The following is a 20,753-nucleotide window of genomic DNA, read 5'->3' on the forward strand; positions in this document are numbered from 1 at the left end:
CTGTTAAATAAGAAAGTCCATCACCAAATTATCTGAAAATGAATCAAACAATTTTTTCTGCTTAGGGGGAAAAACAATGTTCATTTTTAGATGACCCGTACAAACATTTCATAGCATCTCAGCAGGCAGGCACCAGCTTAGAAGAGGGTTCTCCTCCTTGCAAGAGAAGGGGGAAGCATCTAGGTGCCACTAGCCACCCACAATTTTTGTAAGAGCTTGCACTAAACATATATATAGTTTAAAAGATGTCTAACACACTTAATCGACTAAATACTGCAGCCTCAATGAAGGTTTGTTTCTCTAACCACAGTATGTACACATGCATTAATACTGGCTCTCTGCTGGAAAGTTGTAATGAAATTAAAGCAAGAACACAACTGAAAGCAGATTATACCGCAAGGCTACCACAGTAATCCTGAGCACAGGATTTTCAGAGTAGAATTTCTTTTCGGACAACATTACATGAAAATCTACAGATTATTCAAGGAATAGGGAGAAGAGGGCTGTAAGAAGGGGGGGAAATATATGTGAAAGGAAAGCACGGTTACTTTAATTATCTCTGGCTTTGTGGAACTGCAGAGCTCTATGCTGAATTATTAATACTAGGCTTAACAGGTTTGGACAAACAGCTATGTAGGTCAGACTCACTTTTAGACCCTGACAATACTGAAGCTAATGTTCAGACAGCATCTGAAGGGACGTGAAACCTCTGATGCATTATTAAAGAACATGGCTTTCAACTATCCCAGGAAACTGCATGTAATTAATGCCACAATAATTAAGATTTCCATGTAAAAAAAGATATTCTATCAAATTCCATTCACCTGTACACACAGGTTTATTCTCGTGCTTCCCTTTCATCTTATGCATAATTTCCATTTAAGGTTTCTAATTTTTATTATAAAGCTCATAAATTACGAAAAGCAAAAGCGTGGGGTGGAGGGGGGGAGAGGGAGGGCAGAGAGAGAAAAGGTTCGCTCTCACTGCCATCCATAAATGAAGCTGACAAACTGAGTGGAGAGTGTAGAACTCCAAATCTTGCAGCTTTACAAAGTCCATTGTCAGTACTAATGTAGCTATTTGACATTTTACAGCAGATTAGTCAAATTCTGCTGCACAGAAGGACATGGGGAGTGGAGAGGAGAGGAGAGGGGGAAGAGAAGTAGGCAGCATTCCTCCTGTCCCTGTTGACATGCTTCTCTCCTAACATGGCCTGCAATCCTGTACTGCTAGTGTCCTGAAATTCAACTGAAATGAATCATATTCCTTCCGTCTATTCACGTGCACTATTTACCTAGCTTTCACCAGGTGGTGCTACACTTCTCTATGCCTCTGCCAATTTACAGGTGAAAATGGCAGAACAGACAGTCCCCAGACTCAGAAATTCTTGGGGTGAGGGTTGGAATCTTGGGTAGCAGGACTACAAAGGCCTCTGCCTCACTGCTGGAGGGCTGGATTGAAGAGCTGTCACCAGCATGACTGAGCTGTGTCGTCAGTGGCTTTCTTGTGAACGCTGGGGTTTCTTTAAAGCTTACCGGGGTCCTTCAGTGAGAAGAACATGAAGGGCAGATAAGCAGCCTTCAAAGAAAACTTGCCAACGGACACTGATCTTCCCTGCAAGAGAATTCTTGGCCTTCTATAGGGAGCCTTCTCTGCTTACGCAGAGCAGCATAAAATGTGTGAAGTGTCCCCCCATTTCCTCTAGAGCATGCAAAGCTATTGTGGCAAACATGCAGAGGGTTCCCAGGCATTCTAAAGTCCTCATGTGACAAGAAAGAGTGGAATCGAGCACATTTACCCCCACTTCAGGGTTCAAAATCGCGCAGGTAGGTAGCCTACATGAGTGGAGAAGAATCCCCATTTCATTACAGAGGCAAACAGGGATGGCAACAAGATGACAGGTGTTGGAGCTAGTGCATTCACAAGCACTCTCCCCTCATCACTGGAGGGATTTAGAATTCCAACACAAGGCTCTTCCCTGAGGGATAGTCATGCGTTGTGACTGGGCACGCAAAAAACTGCCAGCGACTCTCAATAGTCTTAGATATTATGGTTCACTGGCAGTGCCTTAATCAAATTACAAGTAATGGCCCAGTTACAACCAGCTCTAGGTGACATCCATTGGAATCAATGGGATTTGGCCATGCATAATTAGGCACAGGCTGCTCTCTAACGAGGGATCACTTATATTCCCTATGTGTTGAGATGCCAACTGCATACTAGGTTTGTGCCTGGAACCACAGAGTTATGTGAGCAAACCCTGCTGCCACAAAGTGGGTTTTTGTAGGGAAAGATGCAGTTGGTAGAAGGTGAATTGGCTGCTTTCCTCCTGCAACTCCCCCACCAGGTTCCAGACCTAGATTTGCATTGCAACAATGCAACTTGGTGCATCGTATGCAATTCTGGCCAATGTGTGGACTCATACGCAGATGGACTCACAAAGAAATAAGGAGACTTAGGATGGGATGCACCAAAGTAGCCCTATCAGCAGAAAGGCTGCTCAAGAACTTCTGATTGTGCACATTCCCTTGGCAGAAGCCCCAAAACAGCTCATGGAGGAAGGAAAGTGGTATTGTTCCATCTGGCAAGCTGAAATGCTCACACAGACACAACATTCATAGCAGTGCAATGCTGCATTCCACTTTTAGTCTGCAATGTTATATATAGTTGCTTGGACGTAAGTCTTGTTGAACTCAATGGGACTAACTTCTGAGTGGACTGCATAAGATTGCACTGTGAGAAAATGCTCAAAGGCGGGGGGGGGGATCCAATTTTGCTATCCATGCCTTCTTCCCAACCTGTCCAGTTGATTCCATGCTCAGGACGTTTCTTGACATCTTCCTTCCATGCCATGCTTCACTTTATTTCAGCATCTGTCCAACAGTTTTTCATTCGCCAGAGTGACTGATGCTTGCAATCACTAGACTATTTCTTATATACTGAGGGCTGACAGTTTGGTCCTCTGGGGGCTTCCCTGTAGTTTTAGAGATACCTTTTGCTGGAAGGCATTTTGGAGGATTAATTTCCAGTTCTTTAATTTCCTCTCATTGGCCTCCAAAATGTTTATTCTCCTTTGTCATTCTGTTATCTGCCTGCCTGTCATAATATTTCTGCATGGGGAGTGACGCAAATATATGATCTGCAGTATTCATATAAAGGAGCAGTTTATATGATCAGCAGAATTGCGATAAAACTTCGCCTCCTCCCTTGGACTAGACCACTTCAGCCTTTGAGAAGGCCTATGTTCTTTCCCCCTTCCAACCCCGCCCCCCCAACCTGTGCATGAAAAAATAGCACTATGAATAGGAAGGATAAGACAGTTTTGTTACTGACGAGAAGCATTCAAACATGCAACTCACAGCTCTCAAATGCAAGCCCACGTAGTTGCAGTCCACATAAAGTGCTACCAGTTGATTCTGCTGATTATATAAACTGGCCCTAATATTAACTCGTTTACTGCAGGGGTGGCTAAATTGTGCCCCTTCAGATTCTGTTGGACTACAACACTCTGGCTGGCTGGAATCGATGCAAGCTGAAATCCAACAGCATCGGCAGGGACACGATTCCTGCTAACCTAGAATAAATAAACGGACTCTGGCCGAGGTTTTAATGCGCCAGTGAGCTTTTGCACAGCTGGTTTAGGGAGCTTCCCAAAGCTTGGTCCCTGTGGAGCAGCTTGGGGGTTGTATATCTGCTTTGCTTCCCAAGGCTGGACACAGCCTCTTTAAATTTCCTGCACAGCTCCTTCTGATCAGTGCTTGATGTCCACGATTTGGATATGCAAAACAAACCAAAACAAATACTTGCAATGTTCAGGTAATTTAAAATTAGGGTATTTCCCTTCATGTAAATCATGGTGGGGTTTGCTTCAAACAGACAATAAGTGTACTGATCTGTAGAAACCCTTATTAAATTTTTTTGGGGGGGAGAGGGGTGGGGGGAGAAAACACTAAGCCTATATACTTAATTTTGACACCTATACATAATGTGACCATTCTCTAAATTTTGTTAACTTAAGAGGCCAAATAAGTTCTAATAACGGCACAAGTTATAACCAAACGGTGTGAAATTTACATCTCAAAATATGCAAGCAGTAGATATTGCAGGAGACAGTTATTAACTGTGTTGGTTATGTACAGATTTCCTAGCCTCTCTCTAGCACTATTCAAAACGTAGAAATATATTTAAAAGAGATCCCTTAATGCTTAACAGTTTCTGTAGAAAAGAAAAGCTAGCGGGGGGGGAGGGGGGAGGAAGATTACTTACGTCGTTTGCAGCCACATTTTTTTATCCTTTTGGGATCTGTGATGTCATCATGACAGGCCTTGCAGTAAAAAAATGCCCTAGAGAGGGAGGGAGAACGGAAAAACTGACACATTTCTTAATCCATACAAATGAAATTAGTCCCACATTTCCTCCTTGCTACAAGTGCCAAATTAATGAAACATGCCAGCACTAATTTCCTTTAATCTTTTGAAAGGTTTAGACATTTAAAAAAGGAAATGTTTGCTACAAGACAATTAATTTCAAACACAAGGCCGGGTGATTCAAGTTCGTGCTTCTTTTAATAAATTTAACTTGAAAATAATTGGGGGAACGGTTAATAAATATGACACGGTGGATCAGATCATCCAGCTTTCATCTTGGAAAGTAGCATCCAAAGTGACTTTATTATCCAAACACACAAGAGATGAAAACACTGTTCTTGGCAGGGGAATTGCTGGCTCAAAGCCCCCTGGTTTTTATTTTTAGTTAATATATATATATATATATATATATATATATATATATATATATTTGAAAAAGGCAGACAGCTGAAGATATATAAGGCCATTTGTTCCACTTAGTTTCACATAGCTTAATGTTTTAGAGGAATTCAGATGCTGTCATGAAACAAATGCAGGACAATAGCAATTATTCTTGCAATTACTTAGACAGACACCTCTGATGCTTTACGAATATTTGGCTTAAGGACTCCTCTGTGAAAGGTACTTCTGCTCATACAAAGGTGGGGTCACTCATTTACCCTTTCTGTAGCCCTCCATGTACCCCACCAAACTGGCATGAGTACGAGCACCTTATTGTAGGAAAGTATAAACAGGGAGGGGAGAACTGGCAACTTCCTGCTTGCAGAGTGGGAACTTCTGGTCCAATACACTATTATTTATCAATGTATTTCTAAATGATATTGTGACAGCCGGGGCTTGGGGCTAAATGAACTGCCTTTTTTTAAGGTTCTCCCCACCCATATACTGTGAACATGTGGTGAGATCATGTTTTGAGGGTCTCTGATTTCTAAGACATAGTCCTACAACTAGCAAGGCTCTTTATGGAGCTCTCTCCCAAGTGAGACCCATTAGGCCGGCTCCCTTATGCTCTTTAGGAGGTTGAAAAAAGGTGTTCTTCTGAAAGGCCCTTCAAGACTCATGTGACTGGTGTCACCTGATAATACAGATTAGTATTATGATGCAATGTTGGTGATGTTCAGTTGGTATGATGTTTTAGTGCTGATTTCAAATCTTTAGGTTATTTTATGTGAGTCAGCATAAGCTGCCTTGAGGTCCACCTTGGGCCCATTTGTTGAGCAGAGCTTGCTCCAGCTTACCTGGATGGGGCTAGGGTGAAGCAATGTGACAATAAAATTGGGATGGATGGATGGATGACAGGTGGCAGTGTTGCATTGGCTCTGCCAGTGGACATGCACAGTCCTGCCTCACACCAGCCCCATTTGGGTGTGGAGTTGATGCAGTGATGCTGGTGTCGGGAGCATGGTTCCACCACACCACACGGGCCACCACTGAGTTGGAACTACAGTATCTGCTTGTGGGCTTTCCAGAGTCATCTGATTACCTGCCAGGAGAAACAGAACACTGGACTACATGGGCCTTTGGTCAGAACCAGCAAGGCCTTCTCTATCTTTTATCTGCACTGCTGAGGGTTGCTCCATTCCTCGCCAGATGAAGAAAATTTATGTGGGACCAGTTTCTGAAACACGCCTTGGACAGTTGCCAGCACAGTTGACTAAGAGTTTAAAGTTGCACCATATACCACATTGAATAAGAAGAAGAAGATATAGAGAATAACATAAATTCTGACAACGTATTACCTTTTTACTTCTTTGGCATCGCTTGCAATGAAGAATCCTAAAGTACCCTCTTGAATCTTCACATGGTTTCCAGGATTGATTAATATACTGTCCGACGAAACCAAACAAAACAAAAAAACAAACAAAAGCCAAGAAGACAACATTATGAGGTCATGCTGCTTTTCATTTGTGAAATCAAACTAATTGCTTCATCTTTGTTCTGTTATAGGGGGCCCATTAATTGAGAAAAATCAAAATAAGAAACCTGGAAGCCCCTTTTATTGAAGGTCTCGAATCTGACCATGGGCTCCAATCTAAAGCATATTTTAAATATACCTAAAATTCAAAGGATAAACAATGGCAATAATCATACAACTAACTCCCAACACTTGTGTTAGGAGTTGTGTGTCTTAAATTAGGAGAGGAAAAGTCTACGGAGCCTCTCAGAAATGCTTTGATTTTTTTTGCTCTGCATTAAAGGCTGACAAAATCATAATGATTGATGTGAAAGGAAGTGATTCCCAAGGAAAGAGTTGCTTGGAAAAGGCTCTATTTCTCAGGCATTTTACCTCTTCATGTCAATTTCTGTTGAAATAGGGACGTTATTAATGGGCCCCCTATCTCTATATATCACATTACTTACAGTACAATACACATATATACTCAAGGGGAATGGTACAAGACAACCAGTTACTGTAGCTAAAGAAAACATAAAATGAGTATAATGGTTAATAATTTCTCCATCCCAAAGCTCCTTTTCAATGTGTTGCCAATGGATAAAAATAAATGACTCATCCTTTGAGGGCGGGGGCGGGATGAAATCAGCTAGATTTGAAGAAAGGGGCTAACATCTAATCACAGTGTTCCTTGCTAACCTCTGTGAATTTCAGGTATGGTCATCAAAATGTATTATTTTGGGTTTCAGGCAGTAATCAGCATAAGTCTAAACAATGCCAGCTCAGGGGACTTCGACCCAGAGTTGCAACTACATGAGGTTTCGTGGGATGCTGGGTAAATATAGAAGTCCGTTTACCAAGTATGTAACTCATCATCATGTGTGGGTATATGAACATTTGGAAATCCAAATCAATGTTTAATTTTATTTCACTTTCAACATCAGCTTAGAAATATGGAGCCAGAGTAAACATCTCTTCACTGCAGGACAGCACAGAAAACTGACTTACTAGCTGAATACACACAGGCTGTGCTAATTTACCACTTGATAAATGATTGTGCCTTTTTAGTGTGAAATATATTGTAGGAATAACTGGTTCTTTGTGTTAAAGGATGTTAAGTGGGGGCTTCAGCATATTATTAACACTAAGACTGGATGAATTCCTCTGGTGTTGCATCCTCATATCGTGATGAGCATGGGTGTTCATGAATCCCCCTTCTGATCCGCCCCAAATCCACCCATAAGGAACCAGGTTCTCTTATTGCAATGCAAAGTTCACTAGGAATGTATTGGTGATGGCAGGGGGTGGGGTCGGGAGGTCCCCACCATTAACTTTTGCATAAACAGCAGCAGAGAGCTTGAATATTAATATAACACTGTGTTGTGTTAACACCAGCCATCATTTTTCTCTTAAGTTTTCCCCCTGTATTCAGGAGATCAGCTTGTTCTGTGAAATATCAGGCAACCCCAAATTCTTCTAGGGCAGAACATAGGAAGCAATGGGTATTATTATTATTATTATTATTATTATTATTATTACACTTTTATGTTCCTAGAATAGCTGGTTCCATCCAATAACTCCACCCCATCCATTTTAAGGAAAGTCCGTGAAACTTGCCCTATCGATAAACTGGACCATCTAAACTATTTAGGACTCTATTCTTTGTTTGTGGCAAAGCCTCAGGTTTCTCCAAGTAGTGTGAGAAGAGTATTAATTCTTTCGCTTTGTCTGTGTTAGGTGAGAGGAGAGCCAACATCCATGCAATACAACTTGGCAGAAAACCCTGTTTTTAAAGGGATGAAGTTGATAGGACAGTTAAAGCACATACATATGAACACATGGCACAAACAGTGCAGGTCACAAAGGGTACAGTTTCCTGGCATTGTCCTGTCAGAGTTGTTGCCCCCCACCCTCAAGAAATACTGAAGAAGAAGAGTTTGGAAGAAGAAGAGTTTGGATTTGATATCCCGCTTTTCACTACCCGAAGGAGTCTCAAAGCGGCTAACATTCTCCTTTACCTTCCTCCCCACAACAAACACTCTGTGAGGTGAGTGGGGCTGAGAGACTTCAAAGAAGTGTGACTAGCCCAAGGTCACCCAGCAGCTGCATGTGGAGGAGTGGAGACACGAACCCGGTTCCCCAGATTACGAGTCTACTGCTCTTAACCACTACACCACACTGGCTCTCTATACATACTGCTATACTGCTATACATTGTACACTTGGAAAACCTTGAAGTACATGGAAGAGATTCTGTAGCACATTGGATCAATAGAAATAATGGGAGGTATCTAACTAGACAGTTCCACCAGTGCAAGTACTTTTAAGCTGTGAAATGGAGCTTTCCCACCTTCTCCTTTCCCTGCATGCCCCCACCTCCATCTTAAATCTGCTCTGGAGTGTTGTTGGAGGGGAAATCCAGAACATCTAGTATCTGCATTGTCTTTTCTAACCAGGACCGAAATGACTAATATAATTGACAAGGGACAGGAACACAGCCATCCATCCTCTTCTCCGTCACTGATCAATACGTGCAAGAAGAAGCAGTGATGGATGACATCATTGCTTCAGTCACGTGCCAATCATATCAGTGCACCTGCACTAATTGGTGAGAACCCTGGAAGACAGGAAGAGGTTTAACTTCCTGTTTAAACAAATGAGTAGAATTGGAGTTGCCACTGAAGCAAACAAATTTGGAAGTTCCTACTTGGGCAAAACATCCAAGAAATTTTGGGGGAACCAAAAGATTTTTACCTTATTTTTGCAACTTATTTTTTTTACTATTTAAATAAGACAAGCAAAATGCCTCAGGTGGTTTTTCCACAAAGGAGAGGTCCTTTGCACCCAAACAGAAAACGTGAGTGCAGGTTGTTATATAAGCTTATCTGTCACTCAGCAGTACTGGATATCCTGGTGGTGCTGGTGAAAAAACAACAGCTAGTGATCAAAGTTGATTTAACTCAGGGATAGAGTTTGCCAAAAGTGAAATTCCAGAATGACTTTTGGAGGCTCTTGCCCAAGGTATTTCAAAGGAAGCAAGAATGAATTTTAAATGCAGCTAGAGAACTTTCTCTAGGAAAGGGCATTAAGCACAGTAGGAATGTCTCCAGCAGGTTTTTCCTGATAGCCTCACATTTAATAGAGCTACAGATCCTTTTAAAAAAGGGGAAACGGCTGAAAATTCAGTGGAAGGAGGCTGGAATATCCATAGTGAGTTATGGCCCCACACGCAGACCTCTGCTATATTCAGGTATACAAGAGATTAAACATTGACTATATTTGAATAAGTATTCATGAAGGGATATGTTGTTGGGGTTTTTTAAAAGTCTATTGGAGATGATAAACTTATGTTGGATCCAAAGCGATACTAAAGTAGCTTACAAGGAGAGTTGACACTCAGTATATCTACTGTGAAAGCAAAGCTGGATGTGGAATTCTAAAATATGAGACTGAAGATGAGAAATATCAATTCTTGATATTTTCACCATACACAGACATGTCTTGAGCCAGAAAATATATATATATCAAATTAGACAACTCTAGGCAGATACTGAACTATGGCAAGTTCTTAAAGAAATGCGAGCGCCTGATCACCTAATCTGTCTCCTGAGAAATCTCTATGTGAGACAAGAAGCTACAGTTAGAACTGGATATGGAATAACTGATTGGTTCAAAATTGGGAAAGGAGTACAACAAGGCTGTATATTGTCTCCCTGCTTATTTAACTTACATGCAGAATTCATCATACAAAAGGCTGTACTGAATGAATCCCAAGCCGGAATTAAGATTGCTGGAAGAAATATAAACAACCTCAGATATGCTGATGACACAACCTTGATGGCAGAAAATGAGGAGGAATTAAAGAAACTTTTAATTAGGGTGAAAGAGGAGAGCGCAAAATATGGTCTGAAGCTCAACATTAAAAAAACTAAGATCATGGGCACTGGTCCCATCACCTCCTGGCAAATAGAAAGGGATGAAATGGAGGCAGCGAGATTTTACTTTCTTGGGATCCATGATAACTGCAGATGGTGACAGCAGTCACAAAATTAAAAGATGCCTGCTTCTTGGGAGAAAAGCAATGACAAACCTAGACAGCATCTTAAAAAGAAGAGACATCACCTTGCCAACAAAGGTCCGTATATTTAAAGCTATGGTTTTCCCAATAGTGATGTATGGAAGTGAGAGCTGGACCATAAAGAAGGTTGATCACCAAAGAATTGATGCTTTTGAATTATGGTGCTGGAGGAGACTCTTGAGAGTCCCATGGACTGCAAGAAGATCAAACCTATCCATTCTGGAGGAAATCAGCCCTGAGTGCTCACTGGAAGGACAGATCCTGAAGTTGAGGCTCCAATACTTTGGCCACCTCATGAGAAGAGAAGACTCCCTGGAAAAGAACCTGATGTTGGGAAAGATTGAGGGCACAAGGAGAAGGGGACGACAAAGGACGAGAAAGTTGGACAGTGTTCTCAAAGCTACCAACATGAGTCTGACCAAACTGCGGGAGGCAGTGGAAGACAGGAGTGCCTGGCGTGCTCTGGTCCATGGGGTCACGAAGACTAAACAACAACAATATGGAGAAGTTATCAATGGCTCTCCAAGAGAAGAGAACAACCCTTATTCCAGATAAGATTGCATAGTTTATTGGGGGTTCTGTTGGTCCAGATTAGGGTGTTCACCCTGCTTTGGCTGGAGTTTGCACTTTCCTTTAAGAATCAGCAACATAGTTTGTAGGTCTGGAGAATCATGCTAACTATGGTTGGATACTCAGGAGGTATTAATGGCCATAAGTATTTTTACCAGCTTAAATTTGTTCACCAAGACAGGCCTAAGCATGGCCATTTATGTTCTAATAACATCCAGGTTATATTACTGTAACATGCTGTATGAAAGCCTGCTTTTGAGAAATAATAATAATAATAATAATAATAATAATAATAATAATAATAATAATTTATTTATACCCCGCTCATCTGGCTGGGTCTCCCCGGCCATTCTGGGAGGCTTCCAACAAACAGGACTGCCTTCACATGTCTTCTAAAAGTTGTATAGTTATTTATCTCCTTGAAATCTAATTGGAGAGTGTTCCACAAGGTAGGGACCACTACAGCAAAGGCCCTCTGCCTGGTTCCCTGTAACTTCACTTCTTGCAGTGAAGGCCCTTGAAGCGAGATATGTGTCCAGGCTGAACAATTGGAGTGGACACGCTCCTTCAGGTATACAGGGCTCAGGCTATGGTACATCTGACAGAAGGGCGCACAGAAGTGTTCCGATACATCAATTGGACTGGAGCATTTTGACCGAGCAAAGTGCATATTACTTTGGTGTTATATTATCTCCACTAGTTGCCATTTTTTTTTGCTGAGCCTAATTCAAAACATTAGTCATAATCTTTAAGACTTTAAATGGTCTGGGACAGAGATACCCACTTATATGTACCTAGCCAAATACTTAGGTCAACCTTGGAGGCCCTTCTCTCCATTCTTCTACCATGCTGTAAGCAATTATAATGGATAGGCTTTTTCAGTCGCCTTGTCAGACTTGTGGAACATCCTCATATGCTTGCCCATTATCGCTGGGCCTTCCACTAGACTGTAAGTATGTTCTTTTCTGGAACATTTGGCAGAAGGTGTGTTCTTGTATTCTGAAGTGCTTGTGTCCTAGCTGATTTTTGTTGGTTAACACCCCTTAACATATTTTGTAATATTGTTAACATTCTTTTTTAAAGATAGAAAGGTTGGTTTTTTTTAAGGAATTAATTTACTTCGTAGGGTAAGAAATATCCCCTTTAGGAGCACCAGGACTTTTGGTCTGTGAATCACTCGTTCACCATGGTCATTCCACACATAATGAGGCAACAAACCTCATATCAGCAACAAAATATGGACTTGTACAGTAATCTGGCTCTCCAATTATACTTGTCTCAAGACAGGTTTTCTTAGATATATGTTTCCTCATAAAATGTGCTTTATGTTGCAGGTTACTCTGCTCCTTTAACTGTTCTGGTCACATCCAAAGCAGTCCCAGTTCCAGTTCTATTTCCTGCTTTCTGTTTCTAATGGAATAGTGGTAATCACTTAAAAACTTGAAGAGGAAGACATAATATTAAGGGTTAAAATGAATTAAATTATGGCCTAATTCCCACATATCCAATGAGGTGATACCTGTGCTGAATTCTTCATAAGGATCAGTTCCTTATGGATCTCATCACATATTTCGGAAAAATAAAACAAAACACCTTACAGTGGAAGAGACCATGCATACCTACACTAAACCACTTAAAGAAATGGGAATTGTGGCCCACTAACATCTGACAGGCATGACGTTGGTTACCCCTGGACTACAGCAATTGTATCTATGTGTAATCAGAAGAAGCGCCCATTTTGTCTACTGAGACTTATTGTCAATTATATGTGTATAATTGACAGCCTTAGAATAGCCTTAGAAAGTGTGGTCCTATGCATGCCTTCTCAGACATAAGCCCTGATTAGCTCAATCGAACATACTACCATGTCGATTGCATAGGATTTATGCCTAAGTGTACTATATACTGGAGGTGGGCAGGAAACTGATCGAGAACTTGGAAAATGTTAAATACTGAAACATCTGCTCAGTCTTTACATCAGACTATTCAAATTTGAAAACTATATATTAGGTTCCAAATCTGCTGCTGACAAATGCAGCTTCCCACGAAATATAAAACCACCAATATCAATTTGGCACGGAAGAAGAGGAAAGCTAAGAGCATGTAGCCCTGAATGGTGCCAGGACAATAGACCACAGGGAGCCCCAAGTAAGTTTCTCAAGTTTTCTAGAGCTAGGTCATATGCATCATTAAAAAAAAGTGTTGGGGAAAGCTATTGCTGCCAAACTTCTGGATACAACACAGCTAATAATAATAATAATAATAAATATATTTGCATCAAGAGTTGGCAGCTCCAGCTAAAGACCAACTTGTGACTCCATGTCAGTAGAAAATGTCTAGTACGCCCAAATGCACAGCAAGACACACAATTCCTATGTGCATATATTCTGAGCTCATGTATAGAACAACTAGCAAACTTTTGATGGGATGGGTAACCAAAACAAAAAACAAAAAAAACAGGTACAAGTAACTTCCATTATAAGGTAGATGTGCTGTACCATTCCCCAGGCAATTTAAGATCACAACAAAATCTATTATCCACCATCAAATTGCAATTGCTGTATTTAATTTAACAGACATGGGATGTTCTTGATTAGGTTTATCACAAAGTCAAAACACAGCTGCTATTGGTTGCCATTTTAAATATTTGTTGATCCATGGGCTGTGCCTATTGGTCCATGATAAGGCCTGCTTGTGTGGCAAACAGCTCCTTAAACTGTGGTCCTTAAGGCAATTAGGAATTATAGGTGTGCTTTTTGTTTTCGTTTTTTACCCTTACCCTTGTGGCTTTTTGCAGAACAGTATGGGAGGCATGCACACACATCTCTTTGAGGAGCTGTGTGTCTCCCAGCTACTGCTTCTTTCTTTGGGGCTTCTCTGACTAATTTTAATACAGATTCCACATCTTTATATACACACGGGGGGGGGGGGAGAGATCCACTGTAGACACTGTAGAGAATGCAGACAACAAGGCAGCTCCATAAAGTTACAGAATACTGAAGCTCCATTAACACCAAAGCAGACAATCGCAAGAGTTGCTCCCAGGGAGTTAAAGCCCTTGGTAAGAATGCCAACTGCCAATAGACTACATCACCTGCTCCTTTAGCAAGAATGTGTCCAAACTTGTTCCAAGTAAAACGGTGCCGAACACAATGTGTTCTCAAACATTCAAATTGTTCATGGTCATTAATTGGGTTAGCCGCATAATGCAAACAAACAAACAAACAAACGTTAAGGCAGCACAAAGCCGTTTCATTCTGGGAGCAAGTCGGTGCACTTTTTAAACCACACACACTTTTCTCACACTGCCAAGCATGCCTTCACCACAAGGTTAACATTACTGGTAAACAAGAAGCCAAATCAAGAGGTGCAACAACTGCAGATCCTTGAAGATGCCAAGTGTTGCAGTAACTTCTCTGCAGTTGGATCATATGAATAATGCCAAACTGACAGGAAGCCACCTCTCTTTTTCGCATATCTACTCCAAATCCACAGGATATAAGAACTAAAAAGAAAGGATGTTACAAACTACACAGAATGATGTAACGAAAACAGGATCAGGAGGGAGAGGAAGGGGAACAAGAAGAAGGGAGAACTAAGGTTGGGGTATGAAGTGCAAGAAGCAATGGAAATATGACAAGGTCGAGGAGGTCCCAGTGGGCACCCTCGGAAGTGCAGGCTAGTGAAGCAATAGAGAAGTAAAAGGGATTTGGTAGTTCATGCCTTACTTATTTCAAATCCAAAACAGCAGGATGGCATGTAAGCTCGAGATGGGGCACTGAATATCGGCCCACAAAAGTAGTATGCAAAACATGCCAGTGCAAAGTGTAGAGAAATTAGCCAACTCATTCAAAGGTCCCAGTAAATGGCCTCTCCCATGTTGGTATGAATATGAACATGTAGAACAAAGAGCCACCCATTGTGCATGGATAAAACAATATAGTTGTTTCTCTGTGTGACGCCGTGTTCTCAATTAATCCGACTGAATGTTATATATCCAAAACTTTAAAATGTAAACAAAAAGAAAAATCAGGACACTTGTACTTTGTTAATGGAAGGTGAAACTTTAGGACATGGAAAAATACTGTGTGTACAACAGGTATGCTGAAGGGGGACTCAAGGGATCTCTCAGCAAAGGTGTGAATACGACAAAGACAATGGGGCAGTGCAGAGGTTAATAGACAGGGAGCAGACACTGTGGCAACATAAGGGAAGTACATAAAACGGGGAGGGGAGAGTACGGAACAGGAGAGGCAGTTCTCCCACTGTAATAATCTTATGCACCTCTGGCATCTTAATACAGAAGCCTGGAATCAAAATTTCATTTGTATATATACCCACATGTGTGCATGTATATATAGATATAGGTATATTCCTGCAAAGAAGTTAATGCGAGAGTCACAAGAACCAACGAAGAAACAAACTGTTGCTATAAAGTTCTCTCTCCTCTTTGAAACTGTGTGTGTGTGGGGGGGCTCATATATAGAGATACATATATATATATATATATGTATGCACACTTGGACGTGTATATACATATATTTACGTGTGTATATATGGAGAGAAAGATAGACAAAGGTGTTATCTTCCTGTACTCTTGGCAAGGGGTTAGTCCTGAAGTTAGGAGGAGTGAAGGTAGGGCTGAGGTTGGAAGGAAAGGTAACGAAGAGGGCATACCGCTTTCGGCTTCTGCAAACGACAAGAAAAAAAATGCAAATCAAACACTTTGGTAAGAAATCAACTGACACCAAAACAAAGGCAAAAAAACCCTTTTATTTCAAGTCCTCCACAGGCTGCAACATGTTTTGCACTTCTTTTTTTAATGAAAAAAAGGTTTTTCTGCTGAGAATGAGGACAAAATGGAGAGACAGGGAGAAAGTTCAACGGAGGAGTAAACATGGGGTGTATGAGAGAAGGGTGTTGATTCTCTTTCCATTCTTATTTTCTTTTGCAAAAAAGGAGGAAAAGTGTGTGGGGGGGTAGACACTGTCAAAGTTGTATTTGAGGAAGGAAACCGTGTTTTTAGTAGGGTACTTTAGTAGGGTACTGAAATAGCTAGTTACTTGATTAACTTTCCTCTGCAGGGCTCTTAGATTAGATGTTTCAGTTCTGCATTGGGTTGCAAATGATGGTGCCCTTGAGCCTCAAGGAAGACAAGAAGCAAACTGAACCCTGCCACTTGGGAAGCTCAGCAGTGTGGGTCCAGCTGACCTAAACTGAAGAATCACCTGGAAGCCCCCTTTTCAATCAAATACTAACACTCATCCCTAAATGTATACTCCTGCAATCAAATTCCACTGAATTTAGCTTGTGAGATACAAGAAGATGACACACTCTGGTCCAGAAGCACAATACCAGTGACTGTGGTGGGACTGAGAGCAGGAGGAGAATCAATATGTATACCACAGATAATGATTCTATTATTATTACTCAGCTGATAAATGTTAGGGTACGCCAAGGCATTGGTCGCCAGAGAGCTGGTTTAATGGTTCACACCATTAGCCATAAATTATTGCTGACATTTCCTAGACTACTAACAAGAATGGGAAAAGAAGCTTTGCCTTGGGCTGCGAATGCCCGCTGCTGCAGCCACCTCCAATGTATGTTTTGGGAACTTTGGGGCAAGAGAAAGTGGGGGTATAGCCTGCTCCTTTCAGGCTGTGCCATCCTCAGTTCCATTCACCTGAACTCAGGATGCTCACCTATGTAAAAATTCCCTGCTAAAATTCTCACAATACCCCCTTAAAAACAAGCTTAAAAGATCAACGGCATGCCCAAACCCTTGCGTGTACCTTCAGGTAGCTCTTTGTACCCTAGCCTTAATTTCTAAGAGGATGCTCTTGATATATATATATTTTGTCTTTTGTGATGAAAGATTTATTCCAGTTTCCTTTGAAAATCACGAAAACCACTCTGGTTAACTCAAAAGAAGAGATTGTCCAGTGTGCTATTAAAGAGAGGATGTGGGAAATGTACATTTCATGCACATGTTAGTAAATGGCAACAAAGGAAATTACTGTGAATATTCAGAGCAGTAATTATTGAATGATGTGCAAAGTAATGTATGACAGTAATTGCTGAGAACGTGGTATTGGGTGTTGTAGTGGCTGGGGTAGTAGGGCAGAGGCATTGTCCTGTCACCAGTGTCACAGCAGCTTACCTGGACAGGACAGGACAGGAGCAGAGCTGTGCAGGTTCTCCAGCAGAAGCGTCAGATTGGCTCTGCTGGTGCACTCACACAGCACCAACCTCACCACCACATTGTGCAGGAAAGCTGCAGCAATGCCATTATTGGGAGGGAAGCCACAGTCAGCTCGACTACTAATGAACAACTCTGTTCAAAATCAAGCATAGACTTTATGTTTGCAAATACATGGTGGGGCTTCTCAATGGCAATATTTATTTTGAAACTGGAACAACTTTCAAGTTTGCGAGTTATTGAAAATGGGATCCCTTTGAAATAAACAGAGATTAGTATTTGACAACATAAAACAAACATCTGGGATCACATACACCTTTTCTACATATCACTTGTTGGCAGCGTGTTACAGGAGATACGTAGGACCAAACGTGCATGTTTTTGCTCCAAGCATTAGTATAACAAAGAGTGCTGAATCTGTGTTTTCTGAGAGTACTTAGGTCACCAAAAAGCAAAACTGATAAGACACCAAGTAGGAGATCAATAATTCCAGTGTGTGTGTGTGTTGTCCCTTTAAAATACCAAGGAAGTGTGACAAATTTTGGAACATTCCTTTCCAATGAATGACTGGCCTAGGTTCGCCCTGAACCTAGGAGAGGTTGGTGCACAGGTGAAATAACAAAGAGCCCAATATATTTCCACTGTAAAAACTTATCAGAAAGCACAGTTTAGTTCAACTGGTTAGCTGTCTTTATCAGACCTAATCAGGGCTGTTTAGAAAACCGACCTCCCTTACTTTGCACTCATCTTTAACTTTATGGAAGTTTGAAAGGTCACCTCCCATTCACATTCATTTCCAACAAGTGCTGCAAACACATTCTCATAGTTTCAGTCCTGTTCTTTCCTTTCTTCTGTGTTGCCCTCATCTTCATTTGCTTACGTTGCTGTAAGCAGTGTGGAAAGCCATGATTTTGGCAATCCCAACACTACTCCTGACATGATTATACCACAATCTTTTGTATACAACATATTGTGGGTCAAGACAGGTGAGCTTTCCATAGTGCCACCCCCCCCCCCCCCGGCTTAATTGGAAATTATTCAAATTCCAAGGGGGATAACTTAGGTAATTTTTCCTAGGGCTTGTGGTGTTTGGAAATGCTGCAGTTGTCCATGTGGGGGCAGCTTTTGGTTACCACCCTCTGATTTCACCTCTGCAACTCTTACAACTGGCCCTGTGAAAGGTAGTGGAGCAACCTAGCTCCATTGTGTATTTATTCAACCATTCTATTTGTATGCCTCTTCTCCACATAAATGTGCCCACAGTGGCAGGGGGACAACTTTTAAGAGGTGTGTGCAGCCTTTGGCAACCAACACACCCATAATCCTTGGCTTTGCTTAGGCTGTAAACAGCATTTGCCAGTCAGAAAAGCTGGCAATTCTTCTCCCCATCTGGATATCAATTCAAGCAGAGAAAGAATCAAGGGGTCTTAAAAGCTTGCCTCTCATTTGAGGTGGGCTTCTATAAGCCCTTGATGTTCTTTTCTGAGATCTGGCTTGGAAGAAACTCACTGGCATCTACAGTCCCGTTCCCCCCCAGACAGTGGGATTGAAAAGCCTTATGGGCAAGCAAGGCAAGAGGACTGCAAATGTGAAGATGGAAAAAACGAAGCTCAGCCAACGGAACAAATGATCACTGGATAGCATTAAGAAACAAATGTTTGGCAAGGTCCTCCCCCCGGCCTCAATAATCTGTTTAACTGTGTCGGAAGAGACACTTTCAAAGTGAATTATGCAATAGTTAGCATGGAGCTACATGTAATCTTTACAAGAAATTATTTCCACTGATAACTATACACACACCTATAGTAGCTGTGTATTTACAAGGACTAATCGGAACCATCTGTAGAATTAGTTCAAAGAACCTTTTGCAATACTGATAAACACCGACAATCACTGCAAAACAAAACAAAAAACAAAGTTGATGCAATTATATGTATGATTGCATCAAGATCGGGGTTCTTTTTTTGCAGCATTTTATGCAGGGGTAGAAAAATTGATCCCTCCAGATGTTGTGGATTACAGCATGGCCAATGGTGAGGGATGATGGGAGCTGTAGTTCAGCAACATCTGGAGGGTGCTACGTTGCTAACCCTTGGTTCCTAAATATGCAGTGCACTTGAGGCGGGGGAAAAGAGAGAGAGAGAGAGAGCGCTTAGCAATAGAAATTAAAACACTGTTCCTTTCAACCATCCTCATGGGAGTCTCAGTCAGTGGAGAGATGGTGCAGCCATTTGGTTGGGTTATGTGAGCTGGTGCAGCGATGCCACGATGAGTGAGGTTTAGAATGTTTCCATAGGTATAAAGATCCATTCAAGGGAAAGAAGGAAGAAATATAAGCGGGCCAAGTTATCAGAGGTGCATTAGGAAAACGGTTTTGCATAAATGACTTACCTGCTTTCCCGTTGTTCCGACTTGTACTCTATGGCTATCATTAAGAGCTTTAGCTTCGCAAACACCAGCCTGCCAGAAGGAAGGAAGAAAACAGTCACCCTATCACGGGTAAAAATGAACACTTCTTCATTACAAACGTTACCAAGGCACAATTTCAGCTGGAAATAAAAGGTGACAGCACTGTTGAGGCTAAACCTGCGTTGGGTAAGCAAAACAGCATTATGCCAAACACTAAACTGTCAGTGCATGTCATATTTCCAAGGGAAGATTATTCCACATGGCTGATACAAGCACAATTTAGTTCAGGGGTAGCCAACTTGGTTCCTTTAGATGAGGCTGTGCTTCAGCTCCTGCTAGCCCCTGTTAGCAGGATCAATGGTGAGGGATGATGGGAGTTGCAGTCCAGCAGCACCTGGAGTGTACCATATTGGTTACCTTTGCTTTACATAATGCATAAGCAAGAATATTTTGTTTTATGTTGTTTCAAGCCAGCTGATTTCATATACCGTATATGAGATCAACCATCTTCCATGCAGCCAGTTTTAGAAAACAATGTTTCAAAGTTAGGGGGTTTACATAAATGAAAAAAGCCCGTTTTTTTAACACTGTCTTCCGGCACTTACTGTCCTAATGGCAGCTACAGTATGGGACCTTCTTGAAGGTAGGAACCAACAATAGCAAACATATTAATTCTAATAAATGCTTTTCAACATGTAAGTACTACGGCAAGATTCACAAAAAGTAAAAAAAGAAGACACTACTATTTCTTATCTTTTGAAATGCTAACATTTTATTAATGACAGCAGTATGAACACAGAGGACCAACTGTTTCAACCTACTTAGAGAGAAATAAATTATTCTAATTTATTATTCTATTTTTGGGGGGTATTGAACTTACCACTCATATAAAATAGATTTGAAACATTCTGTATACCTAGTTCACTAAAATATGAATGTATCATTTCCCCACCCCAACATCTGCTATTATTATGGAACACAGAGATATAAACATGGACTGGTATCGGTATTTTGGAAACTTCAATGCATATAGAAAATAGTAAGTTACTAGAAAAAGAAAGGGCTAGTCACCCCTTTCTGTGCACCATGCCACCTACAGTGCACAGATTAAGAAAACTGTGAAAAGGAATCAACACAAAGAATCCAACCATTCCTGCCATCACAATAGCATTAAAACTCCACTTTAACATGTGGTAGTAAACAGAAGTTCCCATAAAAAACAACAACACACACCTTT

The 20,753-nt window shown here is 41.2% G+C and overlaps 1 protein-coding gene across 14 annotated transcripts in view; it reads right to left on the bottom strand.

Moving 5' to 3' along the window:
* The window catches only part of LOC117046593 (calcium-activated potassium channel subunit alpha-1), a 588,284-nt gene that overhangs the window by 172,106 nt on the left and 395,425 nt on the right, over positions 1-20,753 (bottom strand). For 9 of the 14 annotated variants that reach the window (XM_033148690.1, XM_033148689.1, XM_033148695.1 and 6 more), the window contains exons 16-18: positions 19,499-19,567; positions 6,107-6,193; positions 4,267-4,343 (exon numbers count right to left, since the gene is read on the bottom strand). In XM_033148690.1, coding sequence (XP_033004581.1) covers positions 4,267-4,343; positions 6,107-6,193; positions 19,499-19,567 — 233 coding nt within the window. Of the gene's footprint in view, positions 1-4,266; positions 4,344-6,106; positions 6,194-15,585; positions 15,598-19,498; positions 19,568-20,753 lie in introns of all 14 variants that reach the window. The other 5 variants (XM_033148697.1, XM_033148696.1, XM_033148684.1 and 2 more) reach the window with 1 other exon arrangement.

The sequence above is a fragment of the Lacerta agilis genome, chromosome 5, assembly GCF_009819535.1.
Source record: "Lacerta agilis isolate rLacAgi1 chromosome 5, rLacAgi1.pri, whole genome shotgun sequence".
Classification (NCBI taxonomy): domain Eukaryota; kingdom Metazoa; phylum Chordata; class Lepidosauria; order Squamata; family Lacertidae; genus Lacerta; species Lacerta agilis.